Source organism: Notamacropus eugenii, chromosome 3 (assembly GCF_028372415.1).
Source record: "Notamacropus eugenii isolate mMacEug1 chromosome 3, mMacEug1.pri_v2, whole genome shotgun sequence".
Classification (NCBI taxonomy): domain Eukaryota; kingdom Metazoa; phylum Chordata; class Mammalia; order Diprotodontia; family Macropodidae; genus Notamacropus; species Notamacropus eugenii.
In genome coordinates this window covers 18,758,182-18,783,369 of record NC_092874.1, presented here as the reverse complement: position 1 = coordinate 18,783,369, position 25,188 = coordinate 18,758,182, and the positions used below count along the sequence as shown (strand labels likewise).

Sequence of the window (25,188 nt, the reverse complement as noted above, 5' to 3'; positions counted from 1 at the left end):
GAAAATGAAGACAAGTATTGTCATTATAACATTAAGAGTCACAGTGGTTAAGGAAAATTGTCACCTTTATCATCAATCTAAGTAATAGCAAACCCTTCAGTTTTTATTAAAAGCCTATGAAACACCTTCCAACTTGTTACAATTTGATCCAAAACAGTTTCTGAACCTGGCCACCTTAAGTCTGTCCAAGTGGGGCCCGGTAAAATAACTTGTCTCACTTGTGTCCGACTCTCTGTGTCTCCATCTGGGGTTTTCTTGGGAAAGACATTGGAGAGCTTTGCCTTTTTCTCCTCCAGCTCATTTTACAGATGAGGAAACCGAGGCAAATGAGGTGAAGTGATTTGCCCAGTAAGTGTCTGAGGCCATTTTGAACTCCAATCTTCCCAACTCCAGGTCCAGAGCTCTGTGCACTACGGCGCCACCTGGCTGCGCTAGTAAACTAATGGCTGAGTGACAAATTTTCTACTACAGAGTTAGTTACAAATCTAAGCTGTAAAATAATAAATACAAGGACTGAAAACTGACAAAAAATGAAGATAAGTCATGAGGATATAACAAAAAAAACCAAATGTTAACAGGTTAAACATGTCATGAAAATTTGTCCTTGTGTTATTATTACATAATACAAATTCATACACTGCGGTTCACAAATAACTTTCCCCACTACTCTGGGAAGTAAGTAGTTCCATAAACCTTATTCCACTTCACAGAGGAGGAAAGTGCAGGCCAGCCAAGATTTCAGTGCCCCGCCTCTGGGAACCCCAGGCACTGGATTTCTGGCACCTTCATGTTCAGGAGATCTTTACAATGCAGCACACTGCTCCTTACAGCAACTCTGTTCCATTCAATTGTCCTCCTTTTACCTTTGTACATATTTTCAAGTTTATGTAATAGAAGGATCATGAAACAATCATACAGACTACGGGTTTTCTTAAGAAATAAAAATCTACAATAGATATTGAGTGAATTGCTAACATTAACTTTCTTTAATGTCCAAAACACTGGTTTAATAACTTCCGACCCTGGGAACCCATTCGATGTCTCATCCCTCTATGACCGACAGAACCACACAGGAGCACTCACTTTGTTCGAGGCTGGCAACAGGAAGGCTCTCTGCAGCTTTTCCTTTTCGGCCACGCAGAGCTGCAGCCGGCCCACCTCCTCCTTGTAATGGGCAATCACATTCTCTTTGTTCCCATCTAAATTCTTTAAAGTCTGGACCTCGGTGACGAGCTTGGTGTTCTCTATTTCTGTGTTCTTCAAGTGGACCTACAACGATTGGAAATGTGACAAGAGCAGTCATTTGGAAACCTGTACTTGAATCCAACTGGAATCAGAAAACTCTGAGTTCGTATCTGGCCTCAGATACTTAACAATGTGACTCTGGGAAAGTCACATTGCCTCGGTTTCCTGAACTGTATAATGGGGGTCATAATACACCTCCCTCATAGGGTTATTGTGAAGATCAGTTAACAGTATCTATAAAAGCACTTAGCCCAGTGTGCAACACATAGTAGGTACTTAATAAACGCTTGTTCCTTCTCTCACTCCCCAAATCGGGAATTTACATTGCCTGGTTATCAGTCTTCTACAAAAACTATTTAGTTCTAGCTAATTAAATTCCTACATCCCATCTCTAGCAGCCTGTTGTATGCTGGAGCTGTTACAAAATAACATGTAGTTCAAAAACTAAGAATAAGTTTTCCACTGACTTTAAATTGCAGGAAATCTAATCATTTACCAATAAATTTTAAGCAGAAAGTGCGTGTGTGTGTGTGTGTGTGTGTGTGTGTGCGAGCGCATATCAAACCAACCAACGAACATTAAGTTCCTACCATGTGCTAAACAGTGAGGCTACAGAAACAAAAATGAAACCAGCGTGTTCTACAAACCAGGGCTCCAACTTTACACGGCGACTCAATCACCTCAGACAAACTCTCTCCTCAGAGCCGTTCCTTTGAGGGTTCAGTATCACATTTTTGTGTGATCAAGTCCTCCTCACAGAGGAGACTACACCCTAATTCTCAAAACAATCTACCAGAACTGCCACATCACACCCACCACTATCCTTCCAGAACATATGCACTAATTCCAAAGATGAAAACTGCGGAAAACATTGGTGGGACTGCTCTTAGAACTGCCTTCTAAAGAAATGAAAAGATAGGCAAGAAAATCCATTTCATTTCTAACCAAAATAAAAATTCTTTGGCTTCAACATCCACTTTACTTTCCAGTCTTACCTATTAATGGCTTGAAAAAGAAATCCACCCACAAAGGAAAAGATGTGTCACTATGTGAGCACGTTTTTTTTTTTTTAAACAACACAGAGAAAGCAATCGGATGAAATGGGAAGAGAATCCATCCAATGAGATGATCTACATAAGTGCTTTATAAAATGTGAGCTCTAGTGACTGAGGGGCCAGCTTACACACACTAACGGGACAACCTTACAAGGTCTTTGCATCTCTGGGATCCCAACTTTTTTCAGTTAGAGTAGCAACAAAAAAGTCAAGACAAAATAATCTCTAACGTTTGCATCTTTAAACTTGAATGTTACCATTTTTAGCTCTAAAATAACAGTAAAAGTTACTCCAAAAAAAACCAAGAAATAAGAGCATCAAGGGAGTAAGTGCACTCTCCCTTGGTGACTACTTTTAGCACAATATTCATCTGAATTTATTAAATCATGGTTTAAAAAACAGATCACCACTCTCACACCACAACATGCCCACCAGTTCCCTAATCATCATTAAGGAGAAAGATGAAGACAGGCTCTCACCTTACAGAGCTCCTTCTCGTCCTTCTCAGTCCTCAGCTGACATTCCAGCTGCTCTTTCTCAAGTGTTACTTTCTTGAGCTTGTCTTTCAAACTAAGGAGACATCAAATCAAGTTAAATGAGAGAAGAAATCCCTTCTGACAGTAAAGACGTCCACACCATCGCCCTCGGTACCTGTCCAGTTCAGTCTCCTTTGTGATCGCTCTCTGGGTCACAGTCAGAAGGTCTTCCTCCAGCTGCAGAACTCTGGAAGCTGTTTCACTGTGTTTTTTCTCAAGCTCTTCATTTTCCATTTTTTGATTTTGTGATGCTTCAACAAGACCCTTTGAAATGAGGCATTTATGAGAATCAGGGAGGTACTTCCAAATGCAAAAATCAAATCAGAGATTTTTTTTTTAATATTACATCTTTCATAGGCAGTACTTACGTTGAAACACCTAGTTTACCACCTAAATGATTACAAAATGGTTTTTATAAACTCATATATTACCCATACCCATCCCATCCTCCAGTTTTGGAAATTTTCACTATTTTCTCCAGCAGAGGGCAGGCATTGGAAGGGAGAAGATTTCACGGCTAACTTTTCTATAAAGGTGCAAGATACAAAAAAGCTGAACCAGGAGGCAAAAGTATGTGGCTTTGGATAAATATCAGAGTCATTATCACCATATGTCCCTTTCATTGGCAAAGACCCTAAATATCTGTTATTATTAATAACAGAACTGCATGAAGTCACTTAGCAACAATGCAATTTTTAAAATACTGTTCTAAATAAATCTTAAGAAAAAAATAAAGGTCCAAAAAAGAAAATTGTCAATTTAAGTATATTAAGTCGTAGTTTCAAGTTCTCAGGAACAAGCTGAAGAACATGTTATTAAATAAAAGATCCCTAATTTATTTTATGAAAACGGAAACAGAACTTGACATTCTAGTAGAGAAAAAAAAAAGAAACCACTAATCCATTCTTTACTTTTGGCGGAAGCTAAAGAAAAAATGAGACAAACATTGATGTGGTTTGGGAGAAAAAAACAGAAAAAAAAGTTTATAACTTATATGATGTTATGGAATTAAAGCATGCAATACAACTTTTTTTAAAAGAGAGAAATCCTTTTTAATGAAGAGTTTTTAACATTCACAATTAGCACAACAAAAACTACATAAGAATTCCTCCCAACCAACAGCTTAAAAAGCTACCAATCAAATTACTAAAATTTAAAAATAACTTTACATTGCAAAAAAGGAATTGAGCTGATGGATTTGGAGGTAGAACACTGACTGATTAACACTGACCTTTAAAGAAAATGAAAAACTGCTCAACTACTTCCAAACTTCATTAAAAGAGCCTTAGAACCTGCTACCTCCTTATGGAATGGAAGTGACCCTGGTTTCTCTGTCCTGCTTAGAGGAAGATACTAAAAAGGGTAAAACTGACCAACAGTATTTTACTCCTAAAAGGGAATCAAAAGGGCAATCAGTAGGCTCAGGCCCCTATACCTTACAACCTCAACTTTATAAAAATCTTTGTGAGAATGATTTCACACATGGACCCCAGCTATCACTGACAGAATGTCTTCTCCAGAGCTGACAACCCCACTTCCTTCAGCTGAGGCCCTTCACCAGCCTGGAAGCCCTCCTCCCAACGTGGGGAGTTTTCACTTGACATCCTCCACTTCTGGAACGCTCCCCTTCCTCCTGAATTCCTTCAAGTCCCAGCTTAAAGCCTATCTTCCACATGACACCCTCTCCCGATTTCTTTTCATTCTAAAGCCTTCCCTCTGGTAATTATTTTCTCCTTATCCTATATGTAACTGTTTGGATATGTAAGTGTTACATGTATTACCCAAGTTAAACCAACAATTTAAATGAAAGGGATGAGTATTTAGAAAATATAAACACCCAGATTGACAGAAGAAATAAGAGAACCCAATTTCAGTAAAGAAATTAAACAAACTTTAAATGGACTCCCAAAGAAAAAACTCCAGGGCCAAATAGAATAACAAGTAAATTCTATTCAACATTCAAAGAACGATTGATTCCAATATCACATAAACTGCTTGCAAAAATAGCAAAAGAAGAGATTCTACACCAAACGCATTCTACGATACAGATGTGGTCTTGATATCTAGACCAGGGCAGGCCCTGGAGAACCACCCACACTCCATACAGTCCTTCTCCTACCGCCCGTGAAATGGAGACCCCAACTCATTGTCTGTGCCCATTACGAACACCATATCATGGGCTGGACAATAAGCATGGCTGCCCACTTGGCTTTTTTTTACTGTGGCTAGTTAGGCTGAACTCATCATGAGTATGAATCCTGTAACTCCTGCAGTAACTTAGTAACTCCATCAGGAGCTCAATACAATCTTCTCAATGTCATCCCCCAACAGAACACATGGAGGACCCAACCATCTAGTAGGTATCTCTCTCCCAAGTGACCAAAACTTTTACCCAGCATAGACCTCACTGGTTCATGATGGTAATATCACTCATCATCAGGGAAACGTTACTTCTTCAGAGGAATGATTCTGGTTTTTATGCCAAGGGGAAACATCTTACTAGAGAACTTCTATGTTCTCCTAAAAATCAAGAATTGGGAGTTTGGCTTTGACCACCAACAAACAGAAACAGGATCTTATATTTTGGACAGTTCTGAGACTGGGGCACAATGGGGCTGCAGCCTTCAATCCATATGTGTTGTTATTCTTACAGAAATTCCGGGGAAATGATAACAATGACATACGTGGGTATTCTGGTTTTTTGACCTTTCTTCTATGGCAACAATAAGGTCTGAGACTTTTTGCCAAGCTTTTGGTAACCTTTTACCAAAGATTCCAGCTACTGGGGGGCAAGAACTCACTACTGAACATAAACCTTTGGGGAAATTGAAACCGGGTCTGGCAGAAACTAGGTCTAGAGCCACATCTCACACCACCTACCAAAATAATAAAGACATAAAGGGTGACATCATAAACAAATTGGAGGAGTATAGATGAAAATAACCATGAGATGCACAGATATGGATGAATTCAGGGCCACACACAAGACAGAGAAGTTCACAGGAAATAAAAAACACAATTCTCATTACCTAAGTTAAAAAGTCTTACACAGCAAAACAAATGCAGCTAAAATTAGAAGTAAAGCATGTAAGTGGGACAGTAACATCTGTAGCAAGCTGATGTGATAAAGGTCTCATTTCTAAAATATGTAAGGAACTCCAACTGATAAGTGGCCAGACAATATGAATAGGCAGTTTTCAGGGGAAAAAATTCAAGCTATAAATAGCCATATGAAAAAATGCTCTATCACTATTAGAAAAATGCAAAATAAAACAGGAAAGAGGAATACAGACCCTTAAGTACAAACATATTTATAGCAGCTCTTTTCATAGTAACAACAAAATAAAAATTAAGGGGATGTTTTTGGCTGAACAATTCATGGGGTGTGCGTGTATGTGTGTACGTAGGTAGGTATGTATGTACATGTATGTGTTAAGAGACAGAGAGAGAGAGATATGCTATAAAATGATGGAGATGATTTCAGGAAATCCTGGAAAGACTTGTATGCAAAGTGAAACAAATGAAATCAAAAGAACTATATATGACAGATTGAAGTCTATTTTTTATTTTTGGACTGGCTAATATAGAACTGTTTTGCTTGACTATATATTTATAAAGGGGTTGTTTCTCCTGCTTTCTCAACGTGTTGGGAGAGGGAGAGGTAAGAGGGAATTTAAAACTGAAAGCAAAATAAAACTGAACTAGAAAAAATTCAGTTTAAACCGTTAAGAAACACCTACTAATTGTTAAGTACTAAGAATAAAAAGACAAAACTGGGAGAAAGTACATAGTAAAGTAATGATAAGATACGTGCAAAGTGAATATAAATGAATTTCATGGAGAAAGGCCTATGGGAGCGTCATCCATGAGCACAGCCTTGAAGCGATCAGAGTAAAACATTCTAGGCATGAAGGGAAGGCCAGCCTGTCCAAAGCTGCCACAGGAGATGATGGAATACAAAACACCAACTAAATCAGCTGGACCAGAGCTCAGTGTAAGGTCTAAGAGTCCTGGCCCCCTCCAGTCATCCTTGAAGACCTAACAAATGGAGCCTTCCCCAGTGCCCTCTGGGTATATCCCCTCTATTTACTTTCAAATCTCACATAGCATTTTATTTTCTAATTCTAACAAGGTATTGTATATTAAGGCTATTGCTGTTGGTGTGCCCCCTAAAAAAGCTAAAAGTTCCCTGAGGGTAGAAATCATTTTATTAAAATCTCCTTTCTCTCCCAAAGCTAACACAGCATTCTCTGCAGGGTTTGATAAATATTTTACTGGTACCATACAGTAATGTTGGGCGCAAAGAAAGTCAGTAATGACTTTCATTATATTCTTAATAAAGAGAACCATATCCCAAAAGGTGTCTTAAAAATGATCATGACTGCCTAGTGAAAAGAAAGCTCTAAAATAGTCCAAAATCGGTACGTGGAAGTGGCTAGAAGGCAGTACTGGTGTTTCAACAACCTGATTGTGTCAAGTTTGCTCTCATTTCGAATGTGTACCAGTCAATCTGTGATGGCATTTGTGTATATAAGAAACAAACCCTTGGAAAATTCTACTGCTTTCATTTTTTCCCTTTCCTACTCTAAGTCACTAATGAGGGCCTTATGTCTCCTTATTAACTGAAGCCTAATTAACTGTGAGCCGCTTCAGCAGTTGACTTGACAGCTCTACTTCAGTTTTCTTCATCTCTGAAAACACCTCACCCCCAACAGTCCTTCCCATTTGCACTACCTCCTCTCCTAGAATCACGGCTACAGGTAGAAAGAGGTACGCAGCAGATAAGCAGGTTCAGAACGCAATCTAAAAACACTTTTAGTTGTTGTTTGGTCTAACTCTCCATGACCTCATGGCAGGTTTTCTTGGCAAAGATAGCAGAGTGGTTTGTCATTTCCTTCTCCAGCTCAGGGTCACTAGCTAGTGAGTATCTGAGGCTGGATTTGAACTCATGAAGAGGAGTCTTCCTGATTCCAAGCCCAGTGCCCTATGAACTGTGATGCCTCCTAGCAGCTCCAAATTTCAATTACATCTGTTGTTGCTCGGTCACGTCCAATTCTTCATGACTCCAAGGATCAAGGGTTTTACCCCATTTTTTTATCCCATTTCCTTCTCCAGTGTCAAAAATACTGTACACATGAAATAAACTTAGTAATATATAAATAACTCGAATGTGATAAATGAACGCAAACACATGTTATGTGGGTCTACCATATGAATCACTTTTAACAACTATGCAACTTAAGCTATGTTCAAGGTGGAAAGAAGAAAAAAGGCTGCTTAATATAGAAGACAGGGAGAGATTATGTAGGAATATTAGACTGAGGAGCCTGATCTGGAGGTTGAGGTTAGGAACTTTCACCTAAAGGTCTGGTTTGGGTTTTTTTCCTCCAGGGCCCCTATGATCAAGGATTCTGGTCAACCTCGGGAGGCCAACAGCAGCAACAAGAAGCCAAGTGGCTGTGGTCCTGACCCTTAAGGATGCTGGATTCCTCCTAGCCATCTGCTCAGTGCAGAGAAGGTGCCCTGCAAAAGTATTACTAATATAAGAGCCAGGTCCTAATTAGTGTGAACACAGATCCCATGAAGAGATCGCTTTCTTTGGATTCACACTGCCTGTTTCCATTGGGCTAGAACTGACAGATCAGATTTTACATAATTACCACTTCAAGTAGTGCAAATATGGCTGCATGTGATCAGCTCACAGGGTTCCTTACTTGCATTAATCAGGCCCATGCTGTAGCTAGCAAAGGATCCTTTTCAGTCCCCAAGGGTGGGCTGCAGAGGATGTAACCTGAAAACAAATCTCCTGTAGTCACTGTCCCAGAATCTGCGCTTGAACGCTGCTACATTACCCTCTCATCTCCAGTTCCTGCTGTTGCCCTGCAGAATCCTCAGAGCCTCTACAATGTATGATGTGCTGGGAGTCTCTGTATACAGGCAGGGAGCCAGAAGGACTCACACCACACATCAGGAACCCATCTAATTCAACCTCTCAATTTAAAAATAAGCAATCAGAGGCGAGAGAAAATTTGTCCAAAGTCTCCTAGGCAGGAAATAATGAGCTGAGATTTGAAATCCGTAATTCCATTCCAAATTCACCAGGAGAGGTACAACAAGCTACCGATTGCCTCCAGGATCGAATACAGAACGTTGTTTGGCACTCAAAGCCCTTCATAACTACACTCCCCCCCATCCTTCCTGTCTTCTTACACCTTATTCCCCACCATTCTTCCACTAGAGATCTCTCTGCTCCAGCCATCTGCTCTGAATGTTCCTTACACCTGGAACACTCTCCTCTTTATCTCCTCATCTCTGCCTCCAGGCTTCCCAGTCCTCCTTTAAATCCCAAGTAAAATCTTCCCTTCTAAAGGAAGATTTTTCCCTATCAATCTTAAATCCAGTGCCTTCCCTTTGCTCATCCTCGATAGAGATTGTCTGTACATAGCTGTCTGCCTGTCTTCCCCCCTAGACTGGGAGCTCTTTGAGGGCCAAGTGCCTGATACAGAGCTCTATAAGGGTACAGGACACAATGCTTACTGACTGACACCATTATCAATCAGACTATTTATTATAAATATCAATTATGTTTTGATATAGTGGAAAAAGATATACGAAATCAAAATAAAAGGAAATAAAGGAAATCACTCCTGTCACTGGCAATGACTGTAAGCATATTTGGAGCCCAGTGTCCTTAAACACATATATAAAAGAAATCTATTTCCTGTCTTTCACATTCTTGAGCTTCTAATCTGCTGCCTTAAAAATGAAACTAACCCACTATTTTGAAGAGAGTAACCCAAGCCCTCCTCTAGGAATAAAATACAATACAATGCATGGGCTCTATGAAAGTGATTATCTTCACTGTCCAAGGCAAAGTCTACAGCTACTATGTTCCAAGTAACTTAGTTGCTGTCCCCCTAAAATATGACTTACAACAGTGGCAGCTTCAATTGATGACAAATACAAATCATTTTAAAAACACAAACAGTATATAAGGCCAGGTCTCCAAGAGTGACATTCCTGAAATATAGACCGAAGGTATTATTTGACTAAACACATGACTTCACCCCCACTCTGTAGCTTCCCCATACGAATGGAGAAGAAAAATTCAGAATAAATGCTTCCCCACACCCTTCTTTTTTCCAGATTTAAAATAGCCACCAAATTGCTCCAGGGGTCATCTTGAAGAAGGTTTATCCTCAATACTGCTCACAGGACTTGAAGCAGCATCGGGCTTCTTGCCACTGAAGAAAGGAGCTGCTATGGAGGGTACGTTTCTAAACTCCACCCTTTACCTGGAGATAGCAAAGCTTTGAGAAAACTAATCAAATAGGAATTCTGTCCTCAAGGCACTTTCTAAACCACTTCTTATACATATTTCTATAGGAGATTGTATTAGTAATCCTTTGAGTAAAAGGCTTACCCAACACTGAAGAAGATTGGATATGTGCACATCCAGATGTGTTTGTTACCTTGTAATTATAATTATTAAATTAATTTGTTCTCTTAAAAATTACCCGTTTTATAAAAAGAATCACAATAGCCAGTTTCCCTATTGCATTCAGAACTATTCAATGACTAGACAATTTTCTAATAGTTTACTGAATAAGTCAAGGGGAATCTATATATGGTATCTCAAAGTCTTTGTGCAATTTTAAGCCATTAAAACAAACCTGCACAGAGATGATTATGTTTTAGGGACATTACTAAGTTTTTAATAGCTTAAAACCACAAAGACTTTTGTGACATTTAGGGTTAGTGTGTATTAATCATTCATAACTTTCTTTCCAAATTTATAATTCTTAAAAGATTTTCATTCATTATATATAAATCCATTATGTCTTAGGAAAGGGGAAGAGTCAAAATATTTTCACACAGAACACAGGCCTAAATTTGTACTCTAAGTCAAAAAGAAAATAAGATTACCTTAATAAATAAATTTACTTCATGCTCCATTTTGCCTAAACATCTATCTAACTGATGAGAGGTTTATATAGTACTCTCTTTCTGTGAAAGCCAGACTGGACTTGAAAATCAAGTCAGGACAAATTCAAATCCCACCCCCTCTGGCACTTAGCTGTTGGACACCTCAGGATATCAATTAACTTGTCTGAACCTCATTTTCCTCAACTATAAAATGGACAAAATATCTGCAATTTTAACCTCATAAGGCTGTTGTGAAGGAACAAATCGGATAATTATGTACACCCAGTTTGTAAAACTAGAAAGAGCTCTACAAATGTCTACCGTTATTTCTACTAAATGAAGAAGATTCACAAGACATCTGTCACCAGCAGTAAACTGAAGTCATTCCACTGAAGGAGAGAGGAGGAACATAAACTGCCTTCTGCCTCTAATCAGGCAACTGCACAACATATTCTGATTGAACTTCTCTGGAATTTTCACAAATTCCCACATTCCCCAAGCATTTGTGAGGTGTTCCCTATCTAAATGGTCATTCAGTACTCTAACAATATTCAATGTCAGTATTTGTATAATAACTGGATCTAAGTTTTGTAAACTTTTACATTTATTTACTGTTTCCTCCTCCACTTTTCTATATCTTTTATTTTTGTTTTAATAGAACTGAAGAAATTAAACTTTAATTAGGTGACCATTAAGGTGCTTCAAACTGATTTTCATGGACAAAATTTCCAAAAATTTATCCCCCTTACCCCACTTCTAGGCTAATTCACCAAATTCTTCTTTTCTGAAAAGCAATTGTTTTTAATTGCTTATTTTATAATCCCTTTTCTCGGTGTGTTAATAGTTCATAATATTTCAAAAACAAAGACAAAAATTAGTTTTCTATCCTGAGTGCTGCAACTGTTGTCAGAACATCTGGAAACAGTTGTCATGAACTACCTTACCAAGCCTGGTACCAAAAGTCTGAAGTATTTTAACCGTTTTATAACATAAAAGGAACTGTGGCAGGTTAATAGGGGCTGACCTATTCTTGTAGATGTCTGAGTGTGGCTTTTTTCCATAGCTGCTTTTTACCCCATTTAATTGGTACTTGGGAAAGATGACTTTTGTGCACTCTCCTCACCTTGCATTCCACTTGCAGCTGGTCACATCTCTCCTTTTCCGTGCTAAGTTCTTTTTCCAGTCTTCCAACCTGTTCTCTGAGCTGCAAAGTCTCCTTCTCTAGGACGTTCGTTACCTTTAACAGCTCCTCTTTTTCTTTCATTGTTTTCTCAATTTTGAACTACAAAACAAAGAAATCTTATATAAAGTAACATTTTTCAGATTTTTCAAAGCAAGTTCATTTTCTGAAGTTTGTTATTTTGCTACAATAAATGAAAGAAGAGCTACCAGAGATCACAGTCTCTACATTCTTTATGCCAAAAAACTGCCAACCCTCATTTGGAAAAATTCTTTCACAACCCCAATATTAAACAAAAAAAATCTTGGCATTGGCAAGAAATGTTATTAATAACAATAAAGGAGGGAATTAAGATATCCAGCTATGGCTTCAACATCAACAAAGCATACTTCAAGCAAAATGATGCGGTCCTAGTATATTATCTGTTAGACACCACCATGCTAACCCTAATTACAACTCCGACTCTAACCGAGTCTAAACTCCAGAACAAAATCACCATGGCTCTTGAGGACAATCAATTCTACTTAAAAGGATGCCAGAGGCACACTCCCAGTGAGAAAATTCTGTCTACCAATGCAGATTAGCACCTGCTCTACAACCTGACTTTCTTACAGTTGCCCAGCACTAAAGATGAACTGAATTCAGGTCTGTCTGATTCCACTACAATGTCCCTCAGGTTACCACTCCCTTAATGTCACCCTAAGATATATCTCTCCAAATGGTGAACACTGACTAGGCTCCCCACTTGTGCCCCAGCAATGTGAAGGCTTTCGTATACATTATTATGTTTAATCATCACAACCACCTCATAAGGTAGAAGGTACAGATTATTACCATTATTTTACAAATGCGGAAACCGGGGTTCAAGAATAACAATACCACCTACTCACCCTCAGGGCTGCTGTAGGAACCACATGCTAGTCAATGTAGCAATCAGCCTTTGAAAGCTGTATTACACTAGACACACAGGGTAGCATGGCCCAGTGGAAAGAGCACTGGCTCTGGAAGTAGAGGACCTCAGCAGACAGCCCCCTCGACTGCCTAATATGTGTGTCCGTGAGCAAATCAAGTGGTTTTCTTGGACCTCAGCTTCGTCATCTATAAAGCTGGACTAGACAAACTCTGAGGTGCCTTCTGGTTCTAGACCCAGGATGCCACAATCTCTAAACTAAGCACGAAATAATCAACAATCTGTAGAGGAATCCATTTGGGGTTCAGGGCCAGTTTCACTGCAAACTAGAAATACTTATCAAGCATTTCTAAGTAATAGGAACTTCGGGAAAAACAAGTGTAAAAAACGGGAATTTAGTGCAAAAGGGACATTCAGACCATCTGGAAAGCTTGACTTTCTCCTAAACAGATCTCACTCCTGATTCCTGCACACTCCTACTCCGTACTTCCTTCAGCCACCATCATTACTCAGTCACCCCCTCTCCTCTCAGAAAGCTCATCCTCTATCTTGTCGTCAACGTCTCTGGATTCTTACACCTGTCATCTAAGGAGACAAAGAACAAACAACGACACAGTACAAAGGTCCTGGATCTTACTACTGCAAAGCAAGCCCCTGATTCATCACTGACCAGCTATCACACTCCCCAGAGTGAGCGCAGTAAAACTTAGATTCCTCAATTCCATTCCATCCTCCGCATCTTAGCAGACAACCTGAGACTTTTTCTTTTACAAAAACTTAACAGCACTCTATGTAGTTGCCAAAAACTGGAAGTCAAGGGGATGTCCATCAATTGGGGAATGGCTGAATAAATTATGGTATATGAGGCCCCACATGTACAAAAATATTTATAGCAGCACTCTATGTAGTTGCCAAAAACTGGAAGTCAAGGGGATGTCCATCAATTGGGGAATGGCTGAATAAATTATGGTATATGAATGTAATGGAGTACTATTGTGCCATAAGAAATGATGAACAAGAAGACTTCAGAGAGGCCTGGAAGGACTTATATGACCTGATGCTGAGTGAAAGGAGCAGAACCAGGAGAACTTTATGCACAGCAACAACCACAGTGTGTGAGAGTTTTTTCTGGTAGACTTAGATTTGTGTAATAACACAAGAACTTCTTACCAAAAAAAAAAAAATCCCAATGGAGGATCTCAAGGCAAAATGCCTGCCACACTCAGAGAGAGAAATATGGAAGTCACTCACATATTGTAGCAGATCATGTTTGTGTATGTGTATGTGTTTGTGTATCATGTTCTGATTTGTTATACGATTTCTTTCATTTATCTTAGTCTGACTACATAGCATGACTATAGTGAAAATATACTCAATAGGAAAGTATATGTAGAATCTATACAGAATTGTATGCAGTCGTGGGGAGGGAGGGGGGGAGTGGGGGGTAGGTGAGGGGGATAAAATCACAATTGTATGGCAGTGATTGTTAAACATTACAAAATAAAAAAAAAAAAAAACTTAAGTGACCGGTCCTGAGAGACTTTATCTCCCTTCCTTCAATACCTCAAAACATCCCTTCATCTCTGCCGTTCCCCTTCAAGCTACATTCCATACTCTTGTCAAAGGATTCTATACTGTTTTTAGACAAACAAAACCAATGCAGTCAAGATTAAAAGGAGAAACTGGGGGAAATATTATAGCAAGTTTCTCTGATAAATGCCTTATCTCTCAAATATATACGGAACTAAGTCAAATTTAAAAGAATACAAGCCATTCCTCAATTGATAAATGGTCAAAGGATACAAACAGGCAGTTTTCAGATAAAGAAATTAAAGCTATCTACAGGCATATGAAAAAATGTTCTAAGTCTCTATCAGTTAGAGAAATGCAAATTAAAACAATTCTGAGGTACCACCTCACACCTCAGATTGGCTAAGATGATAGAAAAGGAAAATGACAAATGTTGGAGGGAATGTGGGAAAATTGGGACACTAAATGTACTACTGGTGGAATTGTGAATTGATTCAATCATTCTAGAGAGCCACTGAAACTACACCCAAAGGACTATATACTATAGTATAGTGTATAGTGTGTATGTGTATGTATTTATGTATACGTATGTGTAGTCAGACAGTATAGCTGCTATACCTTTTGACCCAGAAATACTAGGTTTGTACCCCAGAGGTTTTTTTTTAAAAAGGAAAAGTGGGCAGCAAGCAGAGCAGTGAGCATCAGCCTTGGAGTCAGGAAGACATGAGCTCCAATTTGACCTCAGACACTAGACATTTACTAGCTGTGTGACCTTGGGCAACTCAACCCCAAACGCCTGGCCTTTTCCCGCAAAAAAGAAAGAAGTAAAAGGACCTATATGCAAAAATATTTACAGCAGCTCTTTCTGCTGTGGCAAGGAGCTGGAAATTGAGGGGCTACTCACCAATTGGGGAAAGGCTGAAGAACTTGTGGTACTGATTGTTATGTTCCGTAAGAAATGATGAGCAGGAGGATTTCAGAAAAACTTAGTAAGACTTACATGAACAGATGCAAAGTGAAGTGAGCAGGAGAACACTGTATGAATGATCGCTGTGAATGACTTAGCTATTCCCCACAATACAAAGATCCAAGACAATGCTGAAGAACCTATGGTGAAAATGCCATCCACCTCAAAAGAAGGCACAGATGGAATCTGAATGTAACTCAAAGCACAGCTTTACTTTATTTTGCTTGGGGTTTTTTGGTCTGTTTTCCTTCACAACATGACTAATATGGAAATATGTTTTGCATGATTGTACATGTATAACCCTTTATCAAACTGCTTGCTTTCATGATGATGGGAGAGGAAACAGAGGGTGAGAGAGAATTTGGAACTCAAAAGCGTAAAAAAAAAAAAAAACCAAAATTTTTTAAAGGCTGAAAACTGTAATTCTGTGTAATTGGGAAAAAATAAAGTATTAAAATTCAAATATACTCATAGCCTCCATTTCCTCATCTACTAGCTCCTTAGCCCCTTGGTCCACAGAACAGGGCTTCTGATCCAAAACTGCTCGTCCAGATTTCGTAGTGAGGTAACCACTCACTTTGATGGCCCAATCCTTCTTCGGCTTTCCAAATCAATGACAACCCCACCTCCTGGAGTGTCCCTCTTCTGTTTTCCGGAACATTGCTCTCTGACCCTACTCCTGTCTGAATGCTCCTCACTCGGTCTCCCTTGCTGACCCACCCTCAAGCTTGGTGATCTGCAAGAGTTTAGGCTGAGTCTCGCTTTTCTCCCTTCCCCTCTATGAACACACACACACACACAGACACACACACACACACACATACATACACACACACACACACACACACACACACACACACACACACACACACGATTCTGTCAACATTTCTTATGGTGAATGTGTTTGACAATGTCTAAAACTGTAGCAAATTAGCACAGACACCACAAAGTTTATCTTAGCCCCGAAGGAGAGACCTTTCAGCCCTGACTTCTCACTTTTTCTCTCTCAAATCAAAACAAAAACCTCTTTTCTCGTAAGAGACCTCCATCCCACAAGTCCGAAACTAAAACAGGGCTTGTGAGGGCCTATGTTCACATCCTTTCAAATTACAGAAGTCAGAGAGACAAGTCTTAAGCTTGGGGCACTTATTCTTAGAGTTGTTAGTGACCCAAACCAAGGGTTAGCCTCTGTTCTTACAAACGTGGTGGTCAGCTCTCTGGAGTATTCATTTGGTCTGATGAGAAAGGCAAAAGGGCTGCTTGGAAATTTATTCATGTATTTTTTTAAACCCAAACAGGAAGAGAAATGTCAAAGTGTACATAAATTGACATTTACCACATTACTGGAAAATCACTACTCACAGAATTTCTCTTCCCTGCCTCCACATTAAAGGGATCCCTTTTTATCAATAATGACATATCCTGCAGAGGAAAAGCTCCAGCGCATCTTCTCTAGAATTTCTTCACCTTATATGAGGTGGCTGGGAAGCACCCCAGTGAGTAAGCAAAGGAGGAGTCGGAAGTCAACAGACTGACCTCGGAGCAGCATGATGGGGCAGCGGATGGCACATGGGGCCTGCAGGCAGGAAGAACAGAATTCAGATCCAGCCTCAGACACTTAGACACTCCAGGTATGTGGCCCTGAGCAAGTCATGTTACTTCCCCTTGCCTCATTTTCCTTATCTATAAAATGAGGATCACACTAGCAGGTTTGCTGTGAGGATTAAAGGCCTGTCAAGTCCTTAGCACAGTGCCTGGCACCTAGTAAGCACCATGTAAATGTTAGCTATGTGCAAAAGTTACTTTAGTCATCTGGGAGTGTACATTCACCATCTGTCAATTAGGGAGAATGGACTGTGTACCATTTACAATCCCTTTTAGCTCTATATACTCTCTCATAAAAGACCTCAGAGATCTTTTACGAAATCACAGAAATTCCAGATCCTATAACCATCTGTCATACTGACGTGTGGGCACCTATTACATGCCAGGCATTGTGCTACGTGCTAGAGATACAAATTACTCCAGTAGTTGACATTCCAACGGGGGAGGATCCTCACTAATGAGGGCAGTGGGCAAGGGGAAGAGGGTGTACAGGGGGTGGGGGATGGCCACACTTCTGAAGTCCTGACTAGGGCCTAGAGAAGGAAGGCAGGATGACCTGGGCTCTCTGCCCAATGCTCCAGGAGGAACAAACCAATCCATGGGAGAAGAGGGGAAGGGGGAGCATTGTGGGGGAGAGTTCCAAAGTAAAAAGACTGCAGAAACTGCAGGTTTTTCAGGACAAGGAGGCCCTTAGAAATCATCTCTTCCAATTTTCCCATTTTACAGATGTGGGAACTGAGGTGGTTAGGTGACAGTTAAAATGATTTCTCTAAGGTCACATATTAAATGGTCTTTGGACTCCCAACCCAGGACTCTTTTTGTTAAACCTGACCCACAGAAGTAGTCAGCAGTCTCCACAGAGAGCTTCTATTCATTGAGGGTCACCTTACTTGTACTTGAATGCAGACTACCTCCCGCTTGCTTTCCACTTGGAAATTTGCATTCTTAGAGTCCTTTCATAAGTTTGGCTCCCCACCATAAACATTCCTTCCCCAAAGCTGGGGTTAAGAAAGTCCTTGATCAGGGCCCCAGGTTGGGGAATGGTGCCTGCTGCACTGGCTTGTGGAACTTTGAAGCCATTAGGAAAGTCTTGGCCTCAGAAGCAAGTTTCCATAGCTTGTCAATCAACACAGAACATCCCCAAGGTCCAGAGGGAGCTGGAACCAACAAGACTGTACTGTCCCTCCCTCTTCCCCCTCATTTTACCACTTACAACCTAGGAGCTTTAACTGCCTTCTGATGAGCAAGAGAATGACACTTACCTTGGAGTGACAGCTGAGTCAGACTGGCAACTCAACCGCACTCAAGAAGCCCTGCAGCTGCCAGGATGGTTGTTATCTGTGCTTTACTGAGATATTGTTGAATATTCCCCAATTACACTTTAGTCTAATACAGGTGGCTGCTTGTGGCTATGTTTGATGCCTAGTGCAGTGGACAGAGTAGCAGCCTCACAGTCAAAGACATGGGCTCAAGTCACACTTCTGCTACAGGCTGGCTCTGTGACCTCTTGGGTCCACTGGCAATGCCTGAGGTCCCATTCACAGAATGCACTAGAGATTTGCTTTGGTAAAGGGTGTTTCCCCACTGATTATTCCCAACACCAATGGAAACACAGGCCTGATGAACCCCTAATTTATTTATAATATAGCAATTTATTTTTAACCAGAATATGGATATTTTGGGTGTGATGTTTTTTATTTTAAATACAACATTACATTTGCCTTAAAGGGAAAGACTCTGAAAAAGCCCTAAACAAGGACAGGAGAAGGGACTACTTTTGCTCTGCTGCTACCTTCCTGTAAGACCTTAGGCAAGTCACTTTCCAGTGCTCAGTCCCTGCAGCATCATAGTCTCCAAAACGGATTCATTGCATACACACTTAGATATTGTGCACTGACCTAACTGTGTTCTCCCTGATGGAATGGAGCTTCCCTGAGAACAGGGACTGTTTACTGGTATCTCTCCTACAAGATGCTTGTTTAGTCTGTGTGGAAAGCACTATGCTAGGTGTTGGGGACTGAGAGGAAAAAAGCAAAACTTGCTGCTCTCAAAAAGACTACACTTCCATAGGGTGGAGTGGGGAAGGAGATGCTGATCAATTCTGCGTGGTGGGCAGCTGTGTTTGGTCCTTGGAGGCATGACCACCCTGTTGCTTGCACATATATAAACTAAGTGACTCAACTTTATCTGTTTAAAAAAAAAGATGAGTCTAAACTCCAAGCCCACATAAATGCGGCCATTCTAATTCCAGGCTCACATTCTTAAAGGGATACAGAGAAGGACACAGAAGGAAATCTACCTAAGAAGCTCAGACATCCAAATTTCCTTCTATAAAACCATCTTATTGGATGAGGATGAACTGAAAAAAAAAATTTAATGCCTCTTTACACAATTACTTAGGAGAAACAGAAAGAAATAAGCATCAAAAACACTAAATGCCAAAACCGTAGGAGTCTGGTAGAGTTCCTGAAGTCAGGGTGGTCTAAGGAGTACCCAACAAGCTGTTCATTATCAGCCATAACAACATTCTTCTCAAGAGGGAAGGTTTGTTTCAGTCTTTGACGAACTATCAAATGCCGGGCTAAAAACCTTGATCATTAAGCAGTTGTCACTACAAAATGTTTTAGCCACCCTATAAAAGCTAAATTTATTTATGTAAGATAAGACAGGAATTTCGGGAGTGGGGGAAAAAAAAATGGAAGGATTCCCAAGAAAAATATTAGCTTCTTCTAATTTTTTAGGCTTACATATTTCTACAAAAATATATCCACCACCGTTTTTTAAAGGGGGAGGTATCTATTTTCCACATTCTTAATTCTCAAAATAATTAAGCTGGAAGTAAAATCACATGCAAATAAGCCTATATTCCAAGGAACCAATGACTAAAAGAAAAGCCCCACATATACCAAAATATTTAGAACAGCACCTTTTGTGGGCAGCAACTAACAGAAAACAAAGTAAATGCCCACTCCCTGGGGCCTGGCCAAGGCCAAGTGAGTCTTGGTATATGAAAGGAGTGAAGCATCACTGTACTCAAAGAACGCGCATGACAACTGCAAAGAAGTATGGCGAGATCCAGGTACAAAATGAAGTAGACTCGGGAAAACAAGGCTCTGCAATGACTCTAAAAACAGAAATGGAAAGAATGACAAGCACCTGAAACAGACTGCTGTGAAACCATCAGGGTGCTGGCCGTGGAAGACCCTAGTGGGCAGACCTCAGTCTAGCATGGCTATGGGGGGGGGGGGGGGGGGGGAGAGGGAGAGCAGCCACAGCTCCCCTGGCAGATCAGGATGGTACGGGCCTGAGTTTCCAGCACAGCCACAGCCAGCCTTTTTTAATTCTTTGTTTTTATGATCTTGGCCAAGGGTGGCCCCAGAGAAGGGACTAAGAAAGTGTTCCCCTTGCTTCTTTACAGAGGGTAGGAGTATTGTAATGGAATGTCAGGTTTGCTTGCTATGACAGTTTTACTGAACTGTTTTTTACCCTCTTTATTCTCTGGAAGAGGGAGCAGGGAGAAATATGTGGGGAAATATGGGTGATCACACAAACAAAAGGAATCATAGGATCACAGGTTTAAAGCTGAAAGGAAATTCAGAGGCCCTGGAGTCCAATTCCCTCATTTTACATTTGAAGAAACTGAGGCTTAGAGAGTTAAGTGGCTTGGCCAGAGCCACACAGTTTTCTAAAGTGTCAGAGACAGTATTAGAACCCAGGACCTCCAAATTCCAAGCCCACTGGTCTTTCTTCTATACCACACTCCAATATAAATCAAGAAAAAGGAAAAATTACTTGCAAAATACTACCTGAATTTTTGTTGTTGTTCAGTCATGTCTAACTTTTCATGACCCCACGGACTATAACTGTTCATGAGGTTCTCTTGTGCTTTGCCATTTCCTCCTCCACCGGATCCTTGTCAGGCAACAGGTTAAGTGACTTGCCTAGGGTCACACAGCTAGAAAGCACTGAGGGTAGATTTGGACTCAGGTCTTTCTGATTCTGTTTTGCACCAAGTGTACTTTGCATGCTGTTCTGCGTACATCTGGTTTCTTTGACCACAGGCTTCATGAAAGAAGGAACCACATTCTTACTTAAACTCTGCACCTCCCCCAGCACCCAGTAAAGTACTTTGCACAAAACATGAAATTAATCTTTGCTCAGGTGAAATCACAGTAACTCAAGTCCAGCATGCTCTTCTGTTAGGTAAAGCGTAAAGGCACTAGGGGAGTGTGAGCTGGGATGAACGAAATGTGGAGGGCAGCAACCTTTGTTCTTCCCTTTCCAAGACCTAACAAACCATAAACAGTCACTCTTCTACAGAGCAAATGTTGTTCAGCTACTTCAGCTGTGTCTGATTCATCAGGAGACACCAGAGTGGTTAGATGTTTCCTTCTCCAGCTCATTTTACAGATGAGGAAGCTAAGGCAAAGAAGACTAAGTGACTTGCCCAGGGCTACACAGCTAATTAAGTGTCTGAGGCAGAATCTGAACTCAGGTCTTCTGGACTCCAGGTCTGGTATTCTACCTCCTCCACCCCTACTAAGTCCCAAAACAACAGGGCCCTGTTTCCTTGAGATCGAAATGGAAGAAATTTGACTTGGCAATAAGTGAGTACTTGTGAACACTTACAGTGGGAAGACATCCATCCATTATACAGAGGCAGGGGAGGGAAGAGGATGGGATAATTCCAACAGCAGGTCATATATAGGGAGTTCTCCACTCAATGACAGAAGCTGGGCAAGCACATAAAACGAATTACACACACAGACACAGACATAGACACACACAGACACACACACACTCACTGACACACACACACTCACAGACACACACACCCCTCCCCCACTGGCTACAGAAGCCAACAGAACAATCTGTTGTATTTGTATCTGTATATCCCCAGAACCTCTCCAATAGTAACCTCTTGCCTGCAGTCAGTGCTTACTAAGTATTTTCTGCTGCTCAGCGAGCAGACTTGCCCACAGTTGCTGCCAAGCTTTCTGTGTGGCACAGCAGCCTAGGAGAGGCAGGCCACAGTTCTGCTTTAGAAGGTGCTATCAGCTTTTTAATACTGCAACGCTTCCTAGAACCCCAAGACTTATAATGGGACCCCAGCATGACCTAGAAACTGGCAGAAGCTTTTAAATAAATTATATGGTGGCAAGAAGACTGACCTGAGACAGCCCCTCCCCCCATCAGCCTCAGTCTCATCATCTATATAATGAGGGGCTTGGAGGGGACAACCTTGAAGAGCTTTCATCTGACAATATGAAGCCAATGAAACTGACTTTCACCTGACACTTTGTAACCAAAAGCTGTAAAGCCGCACACTACAGCCATCGAAGGTTACTTTTCTAGCTGTGACAGTTTCATTCCCATTCTCAATCACAACAGCTTTATTCCCTACAGCAGCAGTGAGATCTACACTTGGAAAACAGCTGAACATAACAGTGACTGCTCTCTGCTAAGTAAAAGACTCCCTACACTGGTTAGGAAATTGTTTCTTAAATAAAGATTCCCACTAATATACATGTTTAGGGTAAAACTTTAAGCGTTTTTGTCTTTCCATATCTAACAGTAAGAGCAAACATTTACCTAGCACTCCATGGCTTACCTGCTTCAGGCACATCACTACATCTGACTCTTACAAACGCGTGAAGCAGGTTCCGACAAGGCCTGCTGACAGCTGGGCGGCAGGTTCCACATTCAACATTCCACCACTAACACCCGGCAGCCTCAATGCCTGTGTAAATCTCTCTACTCAAACAGTAACAAACCTCAAGCAGGCCAGCTTTTGTAGTGACCACCAGCATGTCAGAATTGCCTTCATCTTCCATAGTCAGGAGTTCCTCCACTGGAGAAGACGCTCGAAATTGGAACGGTGTGCTTGCTCCTCGAATCTCCCCCTTATGGGTAACGTAACAGAACTGATAAAATTCTCCATCATCATTTGGAAGGTAATACCCTAAGAAAGAAATCAAAATGAATGAAGTGTTTATTGACCACATACCCAGCAAAATATTGAACTATCTCTAAGACTTTTTCCTATGCCTTGTAATCTATCATCAATCAACTCCTTTTCCATGTTCCCTAATTCACTAAAATATTAAAATTGCAATAAATTTTACAAAGTTATTTGTTCAAAAGGTAAAGAAGTTAAGAATAAAACCAAATGTTAAAGTTACCTATTTTAGTATCTATCACCTAAAAGACAGGGCAAGTTAATAAAGTCTATTGGTTATTTTCCTCATCATGAGCACCTTGAACTCCTCAGGGTAAACGCTACATAAAAGAACAATAATTAACAATACTCACAACTGATCGACTCTAGGACAGGAAACATCTGGTCTGAATGTATCTCAATACATAAAAAACTATTTCACAACAAAGGTATTTTTATTTAAAATTTCACAAAGAAACATGCCAGACTTTACTGGTTTGACTTTGCTATTATATTGGTTTTATTATTATTTAAGAAAGAAAAACTACCATACACCAAAAAGGTACAATCCTTACATTAGAAAATTATGGTTCCTGTATTCTTTGCAGTGGAAGGGGGAATGCTGCAAAGTTAGAGACGAACATTATATAAGAACATTTTCCATTATGAGTTCTTAGTGACAGAAGGGCCTTTAAAGGTAATTTAATGCAATGCCCTCAATTTACACATGATGGAAGGCATACAGAGACAAGCGAACTATCCAAGGGTTACACACAGCTATTGATGAAGTAAATGCTGACGCACAGTCCAGCACTCCTTCATCACAACATCACAGAGCACAAAAATGGGACTCCATCACAGAATCACAAACAAAGGAGACTGAGAAATGACTAAACAAAGTATGGGCCTTACATGAACGTGATGGAAACATCCCATGACCTGAGAAACAATAACTATAAAAAACACAGGTAGACATGGGAAAATATGAACTGATAAAGTAAAGATGAGCCAAAGAAAAAAATCCTATATATATGAAAAAAATATAAAAGGAAATAATAAAAATCAAAACGAAATATGAGTAATTATAATAACCAAGGCTTGACCCTCGATTCCTCCTTCCTTTTCTCTGTGTGTGCAGAGGGGGTAGGGGTGCAGGGTAAGAGCACAGCACACAGAATCAGATTTTTTTTTAAAAGCGGTAGAATTCTACTCAGTGAACAACTCTCTCCACTTCCAAGAGGGAACCAACAAACTCTCAGTACAAATCGAAGCCAACTGTTTTTTACTTTATTTTTCTTGGTTTGTTTTGTTACTGTTGTTGGCAACGTGGTTAATGGAGAAACGTGACTCCACATGGACAATGGCTATCATATGCCTTTTCAATGAGCAGAGAGAGGGCATAGAAACGGGGAGCAAATTTGAAATTCAAAGTAAAAATAAAGCTACAAATTTTTTTTTTAAATAAGTTAGAATTCATACTCTAGAAAAACAGGGAAGGACATAGAGTAGGGAAATAAAAGTAAAAATAATTAAAATCATTTAAATGTGGTTACACACAAAAAAAACTAAGTGGTTTTCATAGATCAAATTTCATAGGTCTCATAAGATTTAATCTCATGGCATTAGACAATTGAGAAAATGACCAAAATTATGTACATAATTTTATTACAGTAAAGTCTTCCTCCCTAGCATAGTTTTGCTGCCAAATACTTTACAGCTTTAAATTTATATTTCATTAGCAATATCACACTAATAACTACTATCCAGACATACATATTGTACTGTTTGAGTATACGATGGTTTTTGTAAATAAGACAATTATATTTTCACAAAACAAAATGCACTTAATACTTGACTTCTTTGGGGGCTACCCTGGGAAATGGAAGTGATAGAAAAACTAAAGATAGCAATATCTTTTTTTAAAAGATCAGGTAAATTAACAAGGAGAATCGCTAAATCAACTGATTCCATTTTATTCAAATAATCAAGTATTTTAAAAACTTGCTAACCTGGCAATTTGGAACTATGCCGAAAGGGCTACAAAAATGTGCATACCCTTTGACCCAGCAATATCGCTACTAGGACTGTATCCCCAAGAGATCATAAAAATGCGAAAGGGTCCCACATGTACAAAAATATTTATAGCAGCACTCTTTGTAGTTGCCAAAAACTGGAAGTCAAGGGGATGTCCATCAATTGGGGAATGGCTGAATAAATTATGGTATATGAATGTAATGGAGTACTATTGTGCCATAAGAAATGAGGAACAAGAAGACTTCAGAGAGGCCTGGAAGGA

General features: G+C 40.0%; 1 protein-coding gene across 4 annotated transcripts in view; it reads right to left on the bottom strand.

Moving 5' to 3' along the window:
- The window catches only part of TAX1BP1 (Tax1 binding protein 1), a 66,468-nt gene that overhangs the window by 27,964 nt on the left and 13,316 nt on the right, over positions 1-25,188 (bottom strand). For all 4 annotated transcript variants that reach the window (XM_072651015.1, XM_072651017.1, XM_072651016.1 and 1 more), the window contains exons 4-8: positions 22,729-22,916; positions 11,886-12,044; positions 2,952-3,100; positions 2,780-2,870; positions 1,084-1,269 (exon numbers count right to left, since the gene is read on the bottom strand). In XM_072651015.1, the coding sequence (XP_072507116.1) occupies positions 1,084-1,269; positions 2,780-2,870; positions 2,952-3,100; positions 11,886-12,044; positions 22,729-22,916 (773 nt within the window). The remainder of the gene's footprint in view (positions 1-1,083; positions 1,270-2,779; positions 2,871-2,951; positions 3,101-11,885; positions 12,045-22,728; positions 22,917-25,188) is intronic.